This window comes from Capsicum annuum, chromosome 11 (genome assembly GCF_002878395.1).
Source record: "Capsicum annuum cultivar UCD-10X-F1 chromosome 11, UCD10Xv1.1, whole genome shotgun sequence".
Lineage (NCBI taxonomy): Eukaryota > Viridiplantae > Streptophyta > Magnoliopsida > Solanales > Solanaceae > Capsicum > Capsicum annuum.
Window position 1 is genome coordinate 171235623 of NC_061121.1, and position 20218 is coordinate 171255840.

At 37.3% G+C, this 20218-nt stretch overlaps 1 protein-coding gene across 1 annotated transcript; it reads right to left on the reverse strand.

Annotated features, from left to right (window-relative positions):
• Positions 1–6356: 6356 nt before the first annotated feature.
• On the reverse strand, positions 6357–10278 carry LOC124888923. Its single transcript, XM_047400207.1, has 7 exons — positions 10160–10278; positions 8999–9089; positions 8803–8884; positions 8423–8760; positions 8121–8312; positions 7783–7799; positions 6357–6774 (listed from the first exon to the last, which is right to left on the reverse strand). The coding sequence occupies exons 1-7, from the start codon at positions 10276–10278 to the stop codon at positions 6357–6359; spliced, it is 1257 nt and encodes a 418-aa protein (XP_047256163.1).
• Between the last annotated feature and the right edge of the window lie 9940 nt (positions 10279–20218).

Here is a 20218-nt window from a genome sequence, read left to right on the forward strand (position 1 = left end):
ATGCATGGAGGCTATGATCGCGGTAACTGAGAGCAGTGTTTACTCCCCTATTTTCCCCTATTTAGCATTTAACTAAATTTTCGTAAAATTTTCCCTGTTCAGATTGTCAAAGTAGACTTTCAGACTTTCCCCTTCTAAAGCTCATTCAATGCAATCCAAAGTTCCACAAATGCATAGATTATTTAAATTCAAAGACAAGATTTGCACTATGAGAATAAAACAAAAAAAGATACAAGCCACTCTCATGGCATTTATTGGTTGCCTCCCACCTAGTGCCTTAGTTATCGTCATGGAATGATGTTTTTCTTCTTTTAATCTCACGGTGGGTCCTTAAACCCCTCATCATTCACTTTCTCATTCTCAACATCCACCACAGATACTACTTCGAGCTCTGTGGTTTGTTCTTTTGACTTACAAATTTTGAACGAGACCCCATCCTCTTATACCCAAAATTTCATCTCCCCCAGCTCTAGATCAAAGATGGCTCTCCCAGTGGCTAAGAAAGGATGACCAAGAATGATAGGCATCTCTTGGTCCATTTTGCAATCCAACATAACAAAATCTACCAGGAGAATGAATTTGTCAACCTTTACAAGGACATTAAACAATATACTCACCAGCCATTTTATGGACCGATCCACAATCAAAAGTTGCATCGAGGTCGTTGTAGGAGTGTCCAATCCAAGTTTATTATAAATGGCAAAATGTATTAGGTTGATGTTTGCACCAAGGTCACAAAGATCTTTTGAAAACTCATGAGTCCCAATAGTGCAAGGTATAGTGAACGCTCTGGGTCATCCTTCTTTTCCTCAGCTTTTCTATCCATGATAGCGCTACACCCATGAGTAACCTCAATGTTATCACCATCAAGAAGCTTCTTCTTAGACATTAACTTCTTTATTAACTTAGCATATCCTGATATCTTTTGTATCGCCTTGAGTAGTGGAATATTTATTGAGAGGTTGCTATGTTTTGTCATAAATTTTCTCAACTTGTCACTCTTTTCCTTTTTATTCAGCCGTTGAGGGAACGGGGGAGGAACATAGATGATTGGCCTAGCTTTTCCTTGTGGTTTTTCAACTTCGACCACTTCCTCATTGATTTTATCTATCGCTTTCTCATTACTTGCCTCTCTTCTTTGGGGAATTACCTATTTTGCCTTGGATTTTGGCATATTTTCACTCACATATCCTCTAAGGGGATCATTAAGTACTTTTCCACTTCTAGTGATAATTGCGAGAAATTGTGTTTTATTATTTGGGTTAGCAATTGTGTCACTCGGAAGTCCACCTCTAGCCCTTGTATTTAGTTATGTAGATATATGCTCAACTTGGGTCTCCAATTATTTGATAGATGCAGAGTGAGACACCACCATTTAGGAGAGCAGAAAAAAGTCACTTTTTAATTTATGGACCATTTTGTCTGTACCTTTAACTCTACAAGAAATCCTTGCCAACACATCTTCGGTCTTAAACTTTCCAGGATCGATGACATTTGAATTTTTGGCTTTAGCCCTATTATGATGAGAGATGTAGTGGTCATAGTCATATTCCCTATCTCTCCAATATCTATCTCAACCACAATCCATCCAAATTTGGTACCCACCTTGCCTTTGATAGGCGGGATGGGAACCCCTCGAGTAGTTTGTCAAGTAATGAATCTCTTTATCAAACTTCTTTGCCACATCATCGTCTTCATAAGGTTCTGATGTTATGGATTTTACCTCTTTAACGGGCACACCCATAACATGTTTTGTTAGAAGCTCAAGTTGGGTCATCATGTTTGGAATATTCTCTTCCATCTTCTCTTCTTGTTTTATTTGCTTATTAGTTACCACAAAGGTAGTTGAAGGGGTCTTAGAAGCACGGTATCATGTGTATGCCACCGTCGGTTTTGTTTGGATACTTGATAACACTTAAATTACACTCTTGAATGGGTGTAAGCGATCATTGTCAATATAAAACACAACTAGGTTGGGGTTGAATCCCACAGGGAATAAGGTGTGAACTCAAGTTGTTTACGATTTAATTCACTGGTAGTTTACTGTTTCCTGAAATGGGGTTTAAGTTTTGTAGATAATTGATTTTCACTTTGAATTTGACGTTTGTAACCAAGATTTTATGAAATAACTAGGATTATGTTCATTAGGGCTTATGACACATGACAGATGCTAAAATTTACTCAAGACTCTCACGGTGGTTAGGATCACAAGCTATCTTTATCGATGATATGCTCAAATGCCTCTTGACCTATTAAAGTGTCTAATTTCCTAATCCTCTCGGACTTAGGGAATCGCTATGCACTGTCCAGATTTTACCTCAGGTTAATCAACCTTGTTACAGCGCTGATTATTAAATGAAGCCTTTTCGAGTCCATATTGATAATTCACTTCCTACTGTTTATGATTTCTTTCTCAAGCAAACCAAAGTAGGTACGCCTACCGTTTGCAACCAACAGACATAAATTATAATCTCAGAATTTCCAAGAAATCCTAACACCTACTTAATCTTGAGTATTTAACACTTTATCATGACCTAACCCTAGATCCCATGATCCAGGTTATAGGTGTTTAGCCACACATGATGCAAGAAACAAGTATGCAAATTGAATTCATAACTAGAAGGATTAACTTACAATGATGAAGAAAATCAAAAGTATACTTTGAATTGAATCACATGGCAAAGATCCAAAATATTGGTCTTACAAAGAGAGAGAGAGAGAGAGAGAGAGAAATTGTATATGCTATCTTGTGGGATATGTAAATCGAGTCCTAGAAAACCCTAAAACAAAGCTTCAAATAGTTAACCCTAAATAAGGAAATAAAACTAAAGTTACAGATTTTCCTCAGAATAGATGACGGCGATCGTGATGGCCTATTAGGAGTTTGACGGCCTATCACGGATGTCGTCAGATTCTCTTTAAGTTGGGTTTTTGCTATCTCAAGATAATGGTGACAATGATATCATATCAGGAATCTGATGGCGCATCATGGATGTCGTCAACTCCTCTTCCATTTTGAGAATTTCTGCCTAAGGTTGATGGTGATCCTGATGCCTTATTACAACTCTAACGCCTTATCACGACATGCCATCACAATGTTATAGCAAGTCTCATTCTCTGGTTAAGGCTGACGGCATCTTTGATAACCTATCACCAGGCTGATGGCGTGTCATGGATGTCATCAACTACCTTTTGTTCTTTATTTGCTTCCGATTTCATGCTTTGTGGTTCCCCTTCTTCTCTACTTTTATTGCAAAATCAAAGTAAACTGAATAAAAACAACTAAAGTGGATCAAGATGTTGGAAATATTTAGAGTTAAAAGCTTTAAATGTGTTAGAAGAGGCTCACACATCAACACCCTCAACTTAAATAATTGCTTGTCCTTAAGCAACCATACTATAACTAAGAGTAAACAAAGTACAATTTGGCAGCTAACTTCTCATATCAGTTTAGAGTACATTTACCATCTCCAAAGTTCATCAAATTTAGAGCAACTATGTCTATCATTGAAAACAGCCATGCAAATCAAAAAGATCAAGATATGGCAAAATTTCAGCAATAAAAACCAACACATACCCAAATCACACTATCTGAGCAAGTTAGTGATTAGAAACATACCTAGTGTTCCATTACAACAAAGAAATCCCTTTTTCACTCATATCATAATTCTCATACATAAACACAGGGATAAACACAAGACTCACTCTCAAAATGAAGTTCCAAACATTGCGTGTCAAATGCCATAGGCTTGCCTTTATAGCCAGTACCCAGTTTTCAGACTATTCAGTTAGGATCACTATAGAGCTTTTCTTAAGATTCTAACATAGGCTAGGGGATGGTAAGATATTCATGGATATTTTAGAGTGACTATGCCTTCTTGATACTACTCTAAACTCTTGGGGTTTCAACTTTTAACCTTATTTTCTTCTCCTTTTTTATTGATCACACATGCTCAAGGTGGGTGCGGCCTTTTTAATTATTAGATTATCTTATTATCATCTTTTACACAGCTTTCTTTTTTCTTATTTCTTTTTCACCGCACCCAAATTTTTATTTATTTCTCTTATTCTCCCTCTCTTCATACTCATTTTGCATCACGCACCCCTATGATAGCCACCCTCAACTTAGGTTGGTTGCCTGAGTAAAGGTACATAGTGTCCAAGGAGGACCAGGGCCAAAATAGGTTCATTGTGATGCAAACGGGAAGTTGAGAGGTATTGAAGAAATAAACAGGCTAATTAGGCTCAAAAGGGGATCATGGTATATTATGCACATAGGGAAAGTTATTTTGGCTAAAGTGAGTAAAAAATCAAAAAACGGCCTATGATCATTTCCTAATGTCTATCCTATGGCCATGGCAAGACTAACAGGGCAAGTTCTAGATTCAACACACAACGGGAACTGAGTAAGACCTTACACACACATGGCACTCAAGTATCTTCCATATCACTACTTATCCGATTCATGCGTTTGTTTAACAAGGGTTACTCAGTTGCCAGACTAATGCCACAAAAAGATACATCGTGGTCACAATAGATGTAATTTGCACAGTACACACTATATCAGACCAATGGAGAGGTATTCAAAAATCCCAAAACAAGATAACTGCCTCAAGTACTTGCACTACTCCTAGTTATCTACAGTATATGTTACAACAACAACCTACCCTACACCCTCAACTTAAAATAAAAAATAAACTCCACTAAGGGTTAGGGTGTACCTGAAGAAAATCAAGCACATGGGTCCTGGGTCTTCGATCCTGCTACTGCATCATCTGTTGTCTTCTCCCCATCAGGAGCATCTGGCCTAGCAGTGGTGGGAACCTGGCTAGATGAAGTACCTGCAGCCCTAGCTCGGATGACTGTTTCCCATTTCTCTGTATCAGCCAGGGACTCCAATCTTGCCTTCTTCAACTCCTCCTTTTCGGCCTTATTCTTGGACCTCTTTTTCATTTTTCTTTCTTCCTCACTGCCTGGCTCTTCTCTCTTATCTTTGCCCTTCTTTTCCCCTTTATTCTTCTTTTTCTTTGGGGAATCTGTGGTAAGGTCAAGTATGGGAATTTTTTCTTTAGATTCAGACAAGGTCAGACCTGTTGGCATCATAATTTGGTGTTGTTGCAGCACCCCAACATCTGCTTTTAATTTTTCCAATGCCGCTCTAAATTTAGCAAGATCAGCTCCTAATATTTCTCTTGCCCGTACATTAAATCAGTTCTCTAAATCTGCAACCCTCTCAGGAAAAGTCACAAAAGGCTCTAGGGAATCCTTGATTCTCTTGTCCACAGCAGCAACAAACTATTTGGAAATAGCATGTAGCTGTGCCTCACACCACTTGGCTTGTTTAGCCATTTTTCTAATATCAATCGGCTGAAATGCAAATTCTGTTGATGTTGTAGGAACTGAGGGGATGAATTCAGTCTTAGGCACTGACCATATCTGTGCTGAAGATATTAGCCGCCAAGTCTCTGAATTTTGAACTTCCACATGAGATGCTGCTCCTGCATCTATAACTGGGGGTCCGCTGCTACCTCTGCACCTCTATCAAGTCTTAATCCTTGATGATTCTCATCAAACCGTATGGGGTTGCAAGTCTTTTGGGAAGGAACCTCATCAACTTCTGCAATCTTCGGCACATTAAAAGCTTGGCACAACTCCGTGATAAGACAAGGAAAAGTATAAGCAATGTCAGTTCTCGACATCCTAATCTTCATCTCATCAGGATTGATTTCCCTAAAGTTTAAGGGAAGATGATGCACCATGTTTTCTACTAAAATATCTCGATCATCACCCAGAATGTTGTCTCCATCAGTGGGCATCAGCTAGACACGCACTATACCCCACCAAAACTTTGCATGCTGAGTTAAAGAGGACTTATAGATTATCTCATTTGGGTTTGTCACCCATGCTGGTTCTCTATCAGCTATGATATTGGCCAACCATGGACGTTGTTTCTCTCGGTTCTTAATCTGAGCATAAACTGATGGTGCAGTGGCCTAAGAAGTGAAGTTGGGGCCATGCAAGAATCTATTGATAGTTCTAATGGAAATATCAACCCTTACGCCCCTCATCTACATGTTATCCAACAGGGGTAGGTCTGCCACTCTTTCACTTGGCCTGCATATGTTTTCTAACTGAGCCTAGTAGTTTGCATAGAACTTCTAGACCAATGCAGGACAAAATGATCCTCCTCCTTTTATGGTCCCCCCCAATTCATACTCTTGGAACTTTTGTTTTACGTCCGGTTACTTGCTCAACCCTTTTGTGATAATTAGCTTTTCTTCATGAAGTGGCCTTTTAGCTCTTCTTCTGTCAGTTCTGCAAAGTCCAGCAGTGTAGATACTTTCTGCTCTAGGAATTTACCACCTAGCATTGTCTTGAACTTTGGGTTTCTTATATTTGATAAGTGTTCCCCGAGATGGAGACTCTTTCTCTTTTTGTTGTTTAGTAGATGTGGACCCCGATGCTATTTTCTCAAACTCAGACTCCTCAGACTCTTCTTGCTCCTCTTCTTCAGATTTAGTATGTTCAGACTTATGCTGTTCAGAACCCTCTTGCTCAAAAGTTGTTGTTATTTTAGTTTCATTACTATTCTCAACTTCAATGGGTGGAGGTTGTGAATGTTTCTTTGGACTTGGTTTCTTCTTTTGCTTTCTGAGAAAGGGTTCCTCCTCCTCATAATTAGATTCCTCATCGATGAGCTTACGACGTACACTTTCTTTGCCCTCTTTCTTTGATGTTGTGGGGCTCTTTCTTTTTGGTTTCATTGGAAAGTTCCTGGAGACAATAGAAGAACATTAGTCAATCCTAAAGAATACAAACATAAATGCATTAATCAATTAAGCTCATTCATGCCTCAGGTTCCAGGTTTGACAACATTTCTTGATAAGCCGTCACTACCATGATTTCTTATCATGATTGTCGTCAACCTCAAATAGAACCTTCAAAATTTGAACAAATTTTGATGATATTTTTGATAAGCTTTCATAATTATTATAGCCTATCACGAATGTTGTTAAACCTAAATAGAATCCAATTCTTTTTTAGCAGCATTTGATGACATTACTGATAAGCCATCACAATTGTGATAGCCTATCATGAATGTCGTCAGCTCTTATCATAACCCACTTTCAATTTTTACTCAATTTTCGGTCCCCATTATTTCTCAAAATTCACTTGAATTCCAATTTGTGAGCTGACTTTTAAATGCTGGGGTTTGCTCAGCAAACCCTAGGTGCAATTTTCAGCTTTTTTTTTCAAGTTGAACTTGGTGTAAGCCTCTTAGGGGCTTGGGTTGACATTATTCTATCACTTAGAACAAGAAATGAAGAGTTAAAGTAGAGTATACCTAATGGAGCCCTTAAACTGGTTTCACACAAAAAAGAGGAAGAAATAGAAAGAACTCATTGATTGTGAAGTGCAAACCCACACAAGAGAATTTATTTTCTTAAGAGTGTTTGAAAAGAGTAGGAGATCAACTAACTAAGGAAAGAAATAACTAAATAAAAAGAAATAAAACTAGTGGAAATTTGAAAAGGTTTCACAATTGGGCCGGGTTGGATATGCTTTAAAATGGGCCCAAAATTCAGCTTTTAAGGTTATGAGCTGACGATAATTTGTGACGGCTTATCATGAGTATGATAGCATATCACAAACATTGTAACCCTTAACAGAGAATGCCTCAAGCTTGGCCTAGCTAACGACAATCGTGATAGCTTGTCATAGTTGTGATGGCTTGTCACGAATGCCGTCATGAACTTTCAGCTGACCTTCTCATTTTTTCACCTGCTCCATACTAAATCCTGATCGTAAAAAAATAAAAAAAATTTCTTAAACATAAAAAATTTAGGTTGCCTCCCAATAGCGCCTGATTTACTGTCGTGGCATGACTGGGTTATCTTGACTACTCAGACTTCGCCAAGACAACCTGTCGATACCCCTTTTCCATCATCATAGAAGAAATCAATGATTGAGAAGACACTCATATCTTTTTGTTGGGTCATAGGTTGATGCATTTTGAATTTTGCCTCTTTTTTACCAAGCCTAAACTTAAGCTCATTCAACTCTATGTCAACTATTACTCTTCCAGTTACTAAGAGTGGCCTCCCCAAAATAATGGGTACCTCAAAGTCTAAATCACAATCCAGTACCACAAAATCCGCAGGAAGAATAAAGTCTGCTACTTTCACCAACACATCATGTAAAATTCCAACAAGCCATTTTATCGACCTATCTTTCATTATCAATCGTATGTTAGTGGATGTCGGAGCTTCTAAACCGAGCTTCCTATATACAGCCAGTGGCATAGATTCACGCTGGCACCAAAATCACATAATGCATTAGCAACATCCAGAGACCCAACTTTGCACAGAATAGTGAAAACTCTTGGGTAGGCCTTCTTTTGCACTAAGAATCATGTGGAAACCACGCTGCAATGGAGATTGTCCACTTGCTCACTGCTGACGTTTCTCTTCTTTGTGATGAAGTCTTTCATGAACTGTGCATAGCCTGGCATTTGTTCAAGTTCCTCAATCAACGGCACATTAATTGTCAATTTCTGGAGCATTGCCATGAACTTGCCGAATTTTGCATTATCGACCTTTTTTTTCAACCGTTGAGGAAATGGAGGTGGTGGTCTATGGATAGTCTTTAAAACCACTTCCTCTTCCTTCTCATTTTCCTTCTCCGAATCATCAGTAGAACTATCCAGTTTCTTAGACTCCACTGGATTACTTTCTTCAGGTTCATCAACAATTACCTTACCTTTTACAGATTTGCCCACAGAAGGGCCAAGTAATATCTTACCACTCCGAGTGGTGATTTCCATACATGATCCATTATTCCACGGATTCTGAACCGTATCAATAGGTAAAGTACCACATTTTCTCTGATTCAGTGTAGCAAAAAGTTGACTCATCTGCTGCTCCAACTGCCTAATAGAAGTAGAGTGTGAGCTAACCAACTGACTGAGGGTAGAGAATTCACTCTTCATAGTAGCTACCCCCAAGTTAGAAGATTCCACTCCCTTGAACCACTTTTCCATTATGTCCTCCATGGACATCTTGTCAGAGAAAGTTGTTGCAGCATCACGACTTCCAGAAGGAACATATAAACAACTTATGTCATTATTGCTTCTCTAATATCCCTTCTCTCTTTATAATCAGGCTTGTCATAAAAGTTCAGACCTTGGTTCCCTTGGATATTACCTCAGAAACCCCCCCTGATTACTCATATAGTTTGCCTCCACATCAACACTTGTAGAAACAGTACCCTAAGATTCCACAGCCTTAACCATTTTGTTCTTACCTGACAGCAAGTGCTTGGTCAGCAAGTCCATTTATGTCTTTAAGTGGGCCATGTCCTATTCTTGCTTCTCATCCCTTCTGTGCTTTCCGCAGTCATACCACCAGAAAAAGTTGGGCTAGCCACCATAGAATCCCTTGTGTGCCAAGCCTGAATTTGCTTGGTCATTCTATTCAGCATGTTTGAAGTCAATGAATTGTCTACATTTGGATTTGTCACTGATTTAAAAGCTCTGTACAAAGTCTCCATCAAGTGAAAGTCCATCATATTATGGTTCAAACATTGTGCCAGCTTCTTCTTAAATCTCTCCCAAGTTTCATGCAATGCTGCGGTGGGAAGTTGCCTAAAATTACTGATTTCATCCCTCAACTGTACCCTTCTCGACAGTGGAAAGAACAATTCTAGGAATGCCTCTTTCAACTATCTCTAGTTCGTTATAGAATCGGGCTCTAGCTCATTTAACAATATTATTGCCTCACCAGACAGAGACAAAGAAAACAATCTCAACCAAATCGCATTCTGGTTGACTTTAGGATTATCAAAAGATTTTCAAATGGTGATGAAGTTCACCAAATGTATGTTTGGATCATCACCAGGTAAGCCTCCAAATAACCCCTTCAGGTTCAGGAGTTGGATCATGGTACTTGTTATGATGAATTTTGCACCTGGTGCCAACTGTGGAGGAATGATAGCACCCGTTGCACCAGCTCCATCCATTCCTTCATCATCTTCATCAGCCTCATATTGAACAGGCTATTGACCATACCTTACTCAGACCGAACAGTTTCTATTGACATTTTGCTACACTGGTGTGGCAATTTGCTCAGCTCACCTTAGGTTTTAAGGATTTAGAAATTACTCATCACCAAAGTCTTCATCATCAGGGTTCTGGTGATGTACTTGTTGACCCAAATTCTGTATGTTCACCTTAGCCCTGGCCAAAGCAGCTAGTCTTTTCGCCTCCTGTTGTTCAGCCATTCTCCCAATCAGCTGAGGTTCTGGATTAATTGGTAATATTGGTTCTCCAGAACTTCTTGTTTTTGGCATAAACAACTAAGAGCTTGCAATAGAAAAAAACAACAAATAAACATAAATTAAGTAAACTTAACTAATAGCAAATTAGCGCACACAAACTTTTAGTTTACAACCGTATTCCCCGACAACGGTGTCATTTTTGAGGGATGGGTTATCTTTTTGTAGTAAGTGACTAATGTTGTAGTAATATTTGTAGATTGTATGGTAGTATGTGAAGGAAGTGGCTAGCTATGATTATTAGTTATACAAAATAGGGAAAGATCCTAGAATGGATGGTGATGATTGTTATATAAATCCCTTACAGGTTGTTAATGGAAAGGGTTAAAATAGCAAATAAGTTATAAGTACAGACACATTGCGTTATATGGAATTTTGAAGGTAGTTGTAATGTATGCATGGGTAAGTAACTATCATGTGAGAAAATGTAATATGTTGATAAGATTGTAATAGGTTATATTATAATACTTAGACCGTCTATTCTTAGTTAGTGACTTTGCCCCCTTGATTTTTCTTTCTCTAGTAGTTGTAAACTGGTACTTCGTGTGAGAAGTTATGTAGTAGATGTTGAGTTGTAATGGTGATTTCATGGAGGGGTTGTGGTTGTAGGTAGTAGTTAAGTGAAGTTAAATATTTGGGTTGATTTCTCAATTTGATAGACTAGTAGGATATGTGGAATGCTTTACCGGTGGTATATCATTGATGATAGACAATAGGCTTGAACTTTAGATGTGGAATATAGTTGTGAGAATAGTAGCTCGAGATTGATAATGCATGTTTCGTGGGAATGAATTAGTTGGTTTGGTTTAGTGTTTGAAATAGCCTAGTTTAGCGACTTATAAAATAGAAATAGACAATTGTGATATGTATATGGTCATGAGGGCTAGTGTTACAAAATATGATGAATTGTGGTTGAATTATTAATGTGGATAAAAGTGTGAGTAAATAATGTCACACCCCTTTGTTTCAACTCCCAAAAAAGATATACATTATAAGTTTGAAAGGGTTTTTATTATTAAAGTGACAAAAGATTGATATGTTTCAAAAAGGTCTTTTTATATTCAAAACTCAGAGTCGCCACTTGGCATGATTGGGTGTGCCAATTCACCTTTGGGAATCCTTTTTCAAAATTGTTTTTGACTCTTTTAAACTGATCTACGAACAGAGATTCCGATTAAGGAATTCTGTTGACCGAAGGGAAGATGTTAGGCACCCCTTGATCCCGTGGTTCGACCACGGTCGCTTGGTGGAATGTATCGGCTAATTTTAACACTACGAATGTATAAACCACACAAAGCACACAAAACAATCAGTCATGCAAACAAAACAAGACAATCTAAAATTTAGTGTCCAGTCCAATTTTACAGTCCAAAATAGAAATATGTGAAATATATAAAACCTATTCTAAACTAGAACTATTCAAAAGAAAGACGTAACATCATAACATTTTGATGAAAGAAACAACAAAAACACACAACGAAATTAAGACAACCTTGATACTAATTAACAAAGACTGAATGACATTCTAGACTAACATGACAACATACATAATGCTCTGAATAAAGACTCCAAAGCTAAAGAAAACTTAACACCAACTTAACAAAGACACAATACTACAAATGGTAGAAAAATAAAGGACTCAAACTAAACAAAACATAGGAAATTCTCTTTCAAACTGGGGCTCTGCGTGATGACCCTGGCTGAGATGGACCTGCCTGTGAAGTTCTCTTTCTCCTATTCAAACTATATAGCATATCTTGTAAGGACCCCTCGATATTTGGGAAGATGCCTCTGGCACGTATTCCTGCCTCATGAGGTGTACACTTAAAAAGACTGTTCTGACAGCCCTTCACAGTTTTGAGAAAACCTAATAACTGAACTCTTAGTGTCTCTACTTTGGCCCCCGCCCCTTCATCCTGATGGTCGCCAACTATGCATTCATCTTGTATCCTCCCTCTAAGATACACTGGTAATGGTATGCTGACACCCTGAGGAATAGATTGTAAATAGATTCCATATTCTTGAGTGTATCTGGGATTATCTAAACCTACCCTGAGAGTATCCACGCCCTGCCATGTTGCATTACTCCAGAATTTCTCATACTTGGTCTTACCCCTGGCTTGGTCCCTAAAGTACTCCATATCCTATTGAAAGTCCATTATTGGAGGAACATCTTGCACTCTACCCAATTGATGCATTACCTTAAGAGGAGTGTATGGTCGGGTACAATTAAGCCCCAACAATAATAGATGGGGGTGTATGCTAGATGGTGGGAACCATAGATAGGTCCACTAGACATTGATATCTGTTCTTGATTCAAGGAACTCAACCCAAGTGTCGACTTCTATAGGCAATGAGAATTTAGTAAAACCCATTCTATGTTCTATGGCTTCCACTCGACTAGGCAGACAATGATCAATCATATCAAATTTAAGCAAAGAAGGGGCGTACAAATGCTCCATCATCCATAGTTGTAACACTAGGTTGCTCCCCTCAAAAAATTGCATAGCCTCTTTTATCTCAGTATAAGCTTTGTATATTTCCACTAAGATCAGAGGCACGATAGTGACCTTGTCTCCCTTATCCTTGTTAAATAAGGCAATCGCTACAGATTGCAACTGAGTATTAATACACCTATCTTCCAAGAGGAATACCAAAGTGCCTAATAGAACAAAGGTGAAAACTTCAAGGCGACGTTTCTCCCAATTCTTCTTAGTTGTATAAAATTCATCCTAAAAATAATCAAAACTGTCTAGGAGGACAAACCAAGCATAGAAGTAATCGAAAGAGATCCAAGATTGGTTAAGGCAACACAGATGGTCATTAACTTTTAACCCATAACAGTGGATAAACCTATTGGGAGAATGACACCACGCTCGAATCATCGTCTTTTTATGTAAGGCAATTTAAATAAACCAATATCTCCGCTAGGTTAGGTGTCATTTCACAACTTCCAAACCTAAAAACCAGACAAGTTAGATCCCAAAAATTTAATGCAGCCTCGATCAAGTTTGGACGGGGCATGATAGACAAGAGATAAGTGAGAGTGCCTAGCTTCTTTGATAACTCATGCGTTTCAGAGTAGTTGAACGTGCCCTACCACTTGATTAACTTTTTGGGAAATTTAGAAACCATTAAGACTTTATACCTCAGATGAAGATCCATCCTGTAACAATACACAAGGCTTATGATTTAACGAGTGATAAAGGGGAAAAGTTCTCGACCCTCGAGATTTTGACACGGACATGTTATCATAAAGAAAGACACCACTTTAGACTCAGATTAAAACAAATGGTACCACGAAGTGCGGTCAGCCTACTTGGCCAAGATTAACCGACGACTCTAGACCAGACTAAAAAGGTGGAGACCCCAAGCTAGGACTAAAATAGTGACCAAAATTAAATTTACCGAACCCATAGAGGGTTGCCTACGTATCCTACCCCGAAGGACGAGAATCAGATACGCGTATTTCGTCCAGCTTAGACAATAAAGAATTAAATGACAAACTAAACCTCGAATTGAGAGACACGACTAAAGACATACGAATAAAATCTTTTTTGTGTTTTTAATTAGAAACTAACACCAACAACTATGAAAGAAAAATCTTTTTGATATTTTCATTATATAAAAAATGTACAAAGCTCTTATTGAAAAAAAATATTTTTGGAGTTTTCGAATTGTGAATACTTACTAAAGAAATAAAAGAAAAATCTTTTTAACATTTTTTATTTTTGGAAAAGGAGTTCAAAAGTAAAAAAAAAATATTTTTTTTTGAATTGTGAAAAACAAAAGCCATAAAGAACCCTAAAAACTACAAAAAAAAATTATTATTAGTTTTTTTTCTCCTTTTTTTTAATTTCTTGCCTACACACTTTGCTTCTAACTCATGCTTTTGCCCAAATCAGTCTGTCAAATGACCTCGTTACCCTCAAAGATGCAACATTTAGCACGTAGGGATGCTTCAGAGGTGAGTCTCCTACAAAGGGCTACGTGAGTCCCGCTAGATCTCAATATGATGCAAATAAACATGACCTAAAAGCTGACCTACTCTGGGGTTTACTAACAAGGCTGTTCAGGGGAGAGTATGGTCGATAGTGGCTATGCTAGCTTTCCACCCACTCTATACCAGCTGACGGCTCCCCTCCTAAAAATAAGGGTGACTCAACTATAGGTCGTGTACACAGCATGTACTACAGAACTTGTTGCAGAAAGAATTAACTCAGGTTATGCAAATGATGCCAGATATAAAGCGGTAACACATATGATAAAAACTGTAAACAAAGAGCACGTAGGCACGTAACAATGATACACAATAACAAAAAACAACACAAACAAAATGTATATACACCTATAGTACCAAACTAAGCCAATACAACTCCAAAATAAGTTCAAATTCTAAAAAGTCCCCAGCAGAGTCGCCAGAGCTGTCACACCCCTTTTTTCAACTCCCAAAAAAGATATACATTTTAAGTTTAAAAGGGTTTTTATTATTAAAGTGACAAAAGATTGATATGTTTCGAAAAAGGACTTTTTATATTCAAAACTTAGAGTTGCCACTTGGCATAATTGGGTGTGCCAAGTAACCTTTGGGAATCCTTTTTCAAAACTGTTTTTGACACTTTTAAACTGATCGACAAATAGAGATTCTGATTAAGGAATTCTTTTGACCGAAGGGAAGGTGTTAGGCACCCCTCGATCCCATGGTTAGACCATGGTCTCTTGGTGGAATGTATCAGCTAATTTTGACACTAAGAATGTATAAACCACACAAGCATACAAAATAATGAGTCAAGCAAACAAAACAAAACAATCTAAAATTTAGTGTCCAGTCCAATTATACAGTCCAAAATAGAAAGATGCGAAAAATATAAAACCTATTTTAAACTAGACCTAGGCTAACTTCCAATGCTTTACCCACCTGACGTTCAAGGCCTTGATCGTGCGCCGTCTTCAAGTATAAATTTCTTAGGGCTTTCCCTAAATAAAGCAATACAGATACCTCGGGGCATTCCCCGACCAAATGAGTACATTTTTTAAATTACGATAAATAAATCCATTCAACACATATCTCAAATATTCCACCAATTTCAATCCCTAAGTTCGCCTACCCAAACCTATATTTGCCTATCCCACTAGACCTATCATAATACTATCAATTTCGATATCAATGAATCAAAACAACAATAATCACTTTATCAACTTTTAACTTCCGCCCCAAAACAACCAATTTTAATTCTCAAACGAGATATCATTTCATCATATAATCCATAATTAATCCATAATAAAGGGAATCAAACAACGATCAAAACAACCAATAATTCATATCATAACAGATCAACCAATACGATATTCAATTCAATGCACCGAATATCATCAACAAATGAAATAAAAGAGGTGAAAGACTAGAATTGAACCCCATTTAAAGCTTTCAAATTCAATGTTATTTGAATAAAGAAAGTCCATACCCAAAAACCTCAAACCAAACCTCAACCATGACCAAACTCAACTCAGTATAGAGAACTAATAGCCGAACAACTTCAAAACTAGTGGGAATAAAACTTTAATACGAAGTCCAAATCACCCAAAAAAACTGGTATCAACCACGAACCACAAAAAGTAGACGAACCCAAAAACCCAACCATATAATAGAAAACCAAAACCTAGTGTAGCCTGAGCTCCGGTGAGCTCCAATGATAGTGTAAAACAATAGTGCAAGACAGATTCCAGTGAGTTTCAGTGTTTTTTTTGCTGGATTTGCTTAGAAAATCAATGAAACATGAAGAAGTTTAAAGATTTTAAGCCGGAATCAATCAAAAGATGAAATGTAACCTAATTTCGGTGAAAAGTTCGTTGGGAAAACTTGAGGAGATCACCGGATCTCTCTCTGATTTACTATCCTGATCAACTAATTCCCATTTTTAGTCTATTTCAAATCTTCTTCTTCCTATATGGTGATGTTTTTTTTGTGTTGAGAGTTTAAGTATATGGTGATGTTTCTTTTGTGTTGAGAGTTGTGGCTATAGAATTTGGTGTGAGGTTATGTCCGCAAGTATAGGATTGTGAGTTTTATCTAAGGAGGATATGGGGAATGAAGTTAGCTCTTGAATTTGTTTCAATGCGGCAAGATGCGGGAAGGATTCATGATAAATCTATTCCTAACCAATCATACTCCTCCTACTTCCATTTTGGAGATTATTCTGCAAAGCTCTCTAGGGACTTATGTTTATGATCTAACCTCCAAACTAGAAGCAATTATGTCTCTCAGTAATCCAGTCTTTTATGCATTCAAGTCATATGTTATGTTGTTCATGATCCATGAAAATTTATATCTCTCAGCATGTTTGGTCCTAAGAAGATATGTTTCTATATGTCACTGAGTCATTTTATGTCAGGTTTAACCAAAGTGATAAGGTTTATGCAAACTCATGGCAAATCTCAGTTCCTTAAATGAGGAGCAATCGCTTTAAGTGGAAATCTTTGTCTTAGTTATAATGTAACACCCCGTAGCATTCTTGATTCAAAACCACTCTTGGGTTCACGTGTGGAGAGCTGACAACCTGAAAATTTTTCTAATTGTTAAAATATTTAGTCATATTTATGAGCTCTTAACTTCCATGATTTTTAAATTGATCTTTCCGACCCCAAAACATAGATTTTTGAGTTGATCATGATCAGGGGTGTATAGGGGGTGTCTCAAGAAAATTTTGGATTTTTCAGATGATGTTTGAGGTATATTTAGATGATCAAAATAGTAGGCCAACGCGATATTGATGCGTCGTGCCAAGGATCGCATTGATAGGGACCAACGTGGCCATCGCTTAGCGCATCGGGTGCCCAATTTTTGGAACCAAAAGGGTAATTCAATCTCTTTCCCTCTTTTTATCTTGATATGTGCCCCAATGTTTTCTCACTATGCTCTATCCTAAGAATTCATGTTGTATTTTGTTTCTTCTAAATGACTCTCTACTTATGATCCAGATACTTGATATAAGAAGTACTTCATGATGGTATCATATCTTCACCTCATGTTCTACCTTGATGTAGGTCAAAAGGTATGGGTTATAATTGAGTAGTGTTTCTCCTATTCATGACAATTGTTCTTGGGTCTCTTAATGACCCTCTATATGTTAGTAAGATGGTGGATGTGGAACCGTAGTAATGTGGTAAGTAGAAGTGTAGATGTTCCTGAAGCTGAAAAATTTGATGTGAATTATCGAGCTAAGGTTATAGGTGAAAGGGAAAAGAATGAGATGAACTTTTGTTGTGCAAAATAGCTAAGAAGGAGGAATGTGGCAAAAATATTTGTGAGAGTGATTGAAATTATTAGTCTTAATGGGAGAATCCATGTAGTGGGTGTAGTAATGATTAGGCTTGAATATTGTGGCTGCTGAAAATACAAACCTATGTGATATGTGGTTAGTACTCTTTAAATTAAATCTCGAGTGTGTTTGATAGTAGTGATAAGGTGAAGAAATATTCTTAAAAGGGATGTAAAGTACAGGGTCTCGTAGCTTAAGTTAACACCTTTTAACTCTGAGTTAGGCTTCAACATAGCAGAACTAAGTAGTGGGACATAAATTCTTGTGTCTAGATATGTGATGGGATAAATGTAAGTTGAAAAGTGTGAAGTATGCTATTAATCGTTTGGGGCGTAGACAATTAGTGTTTCTAAGTTTAAGTCTATTTGTTGTACCTTGCAAGGTGGAGAATGCTTCTAAATCTTATGTCCCATGAAAACCTTATTTCATGATTAGTACCGATGTTAGTCAATTCTATTATCACTAAATTAACTCATGCCTTATGTTGTGATGATTATGGTTCATAGAGCTCATGTGCAAGATCATCCCTATGTAAAGTCTCATTGCCCCATGTTTCATGTTTACACGTTTTGCTCGGGGTTAACATAAAAGTCGTTAGATTTCTTTGTATGTTTTGTTGAGCAAAATTATTCAATGCAATATTTCATTATTTATTCTACACTTTTAGATCCTCAAAAGTCCCTACCAATCATTCGGGGACGAATGATCTCAGGGGAGAGATAATGTAACGCCCCGCATTATCAAGCTAGAAATTTAATCATCATTCCTACGTGTGTAAGCTTTAATTCCATGGTTTATGTTTAGATTCATGTGTCATGATCTTTTACCTAGTATATGAAGTGATTATGAGGTGAAAAATGTTCATAAAAATGGCCTAAAGCAAAGTTGAGCTAAGAACCTTTCATTCATCCAAAATTGGATATTCGATTCGACAAGGGTCTTCTTTGAATGTGTATAACTTTCGATACACATAGAATTTTGCATCTCAAGACCCACTAAATTGTAGATAATCTAATTAGCTTTCCAACGATACCAATTTTGTCAAAATCTGATAACCGAGCGAAATGTTATGGCATTTTCCGTGTGAGGTAGTAAGCCGATGCGATCTTGATGCATCGCGTTGACTGTGCCCCGACATGAAACCTGACATGAATTTAAAGTTGTTTTATGCATTAATTCAGTTCCTAATGGGTCTAGGGGCATTTTTCTCACTTCCCCTCACCCAAAATCCGTCGATAACATAGAATTTCAGCCCCAAGAAGCCAAAATTGCCTATTATTCACTCTTTCTCTCAAAAATCAAAACCATAACTCATCCCCAAAGATCAAGAACTCATCCATAAGATCAAGAATTTTAAGAAACGAATCAAGATCTGGGTTCCTTCTTTCAAATCTTACAATCGACGGTACGTGGGATTTTCCTAAACTACATGGTCTTGTTGAAAACACATTGAATAAGATTTAAAGTTATAGAAATCATGAAATTTTAAAGGGTTTTTGGAATTATGTTTTCAATCTTGCATTATGAATGCTTTATTGATACTATTGTTTTGGTCTTGAGGCCTTTCTCCTAAATTTGATTTGTAATCTTATATATGTATGTGTGAAATTGAGATTTGAGGATTGAATTGAGAGCATAAGCCTATAAACGTCCCTCTCTTGTTGTTAAGCTGCTTGTTTCTATGGGTGTTATGAAATACTCAATTGGATTTTGAGAAAGCATGATATGAGTAACTTGATTTTTGGTTTATGACTTGATTATGATTTTGAACTTAAGAGGGGGCGATTTATTTGATGTTAAATGTTAAGAGAATTGCTAAAAGAATTTCATGATTTGCCACAAATTTCATGACCATCATATGTTGTTGAAAGGTTTAAAAGAGAGAGTTTCATGCATGTGTTCACATGAGTTTAAGCAAGAGTCCTTTTGAATTTATTGATTGATATGGCGGTCCCAAACTTCATGTTTTGAAAGAAGAGATTATAATATGCTATGAATGGCCCAGATATGTGACTTTCAAGTCAATGGTATGATGATACCATATAAATGGATGTCATAATGGAGTAAGACATTCTGATTTTGATTTAAGAGAATACATGTCTTAAAGAGCTAAAAATGGGCTTAAAGAGAGTTAGTTGGTTGCCCGAAGAAGGCTTGAGTTCAGATAACTCCCAGACCAAAACTATGTTTTACTGATACGGTTTTCTATTACATCCCCAAGAGGGATTATATGCTAGCCTACTACCCTATGGTGTATCAAAGACAGAGACTCCAACTCTTATGGTAAACTTGAGATAGGAGCTTGGCTACTGATTCAAGGGTAGATTCCATATAGCCCATGGAATTTTAGAGTTGTAGGGTATACCACCTAGCTCAGAAGTAATACATAGCATAGAGTTTCATTTACAAGATTGTTTTAAGAGCATTTGAGATGGCCCATGATTTTAAACTATTTCATGCATAATGTTTTATGAATTGCTCTCACCTATGTTATATATGTATAACTTCATTATTTTAGATTGCTCTTCATACCAGTACTTTTGTATTAACCCCCTATATTTTAGGAT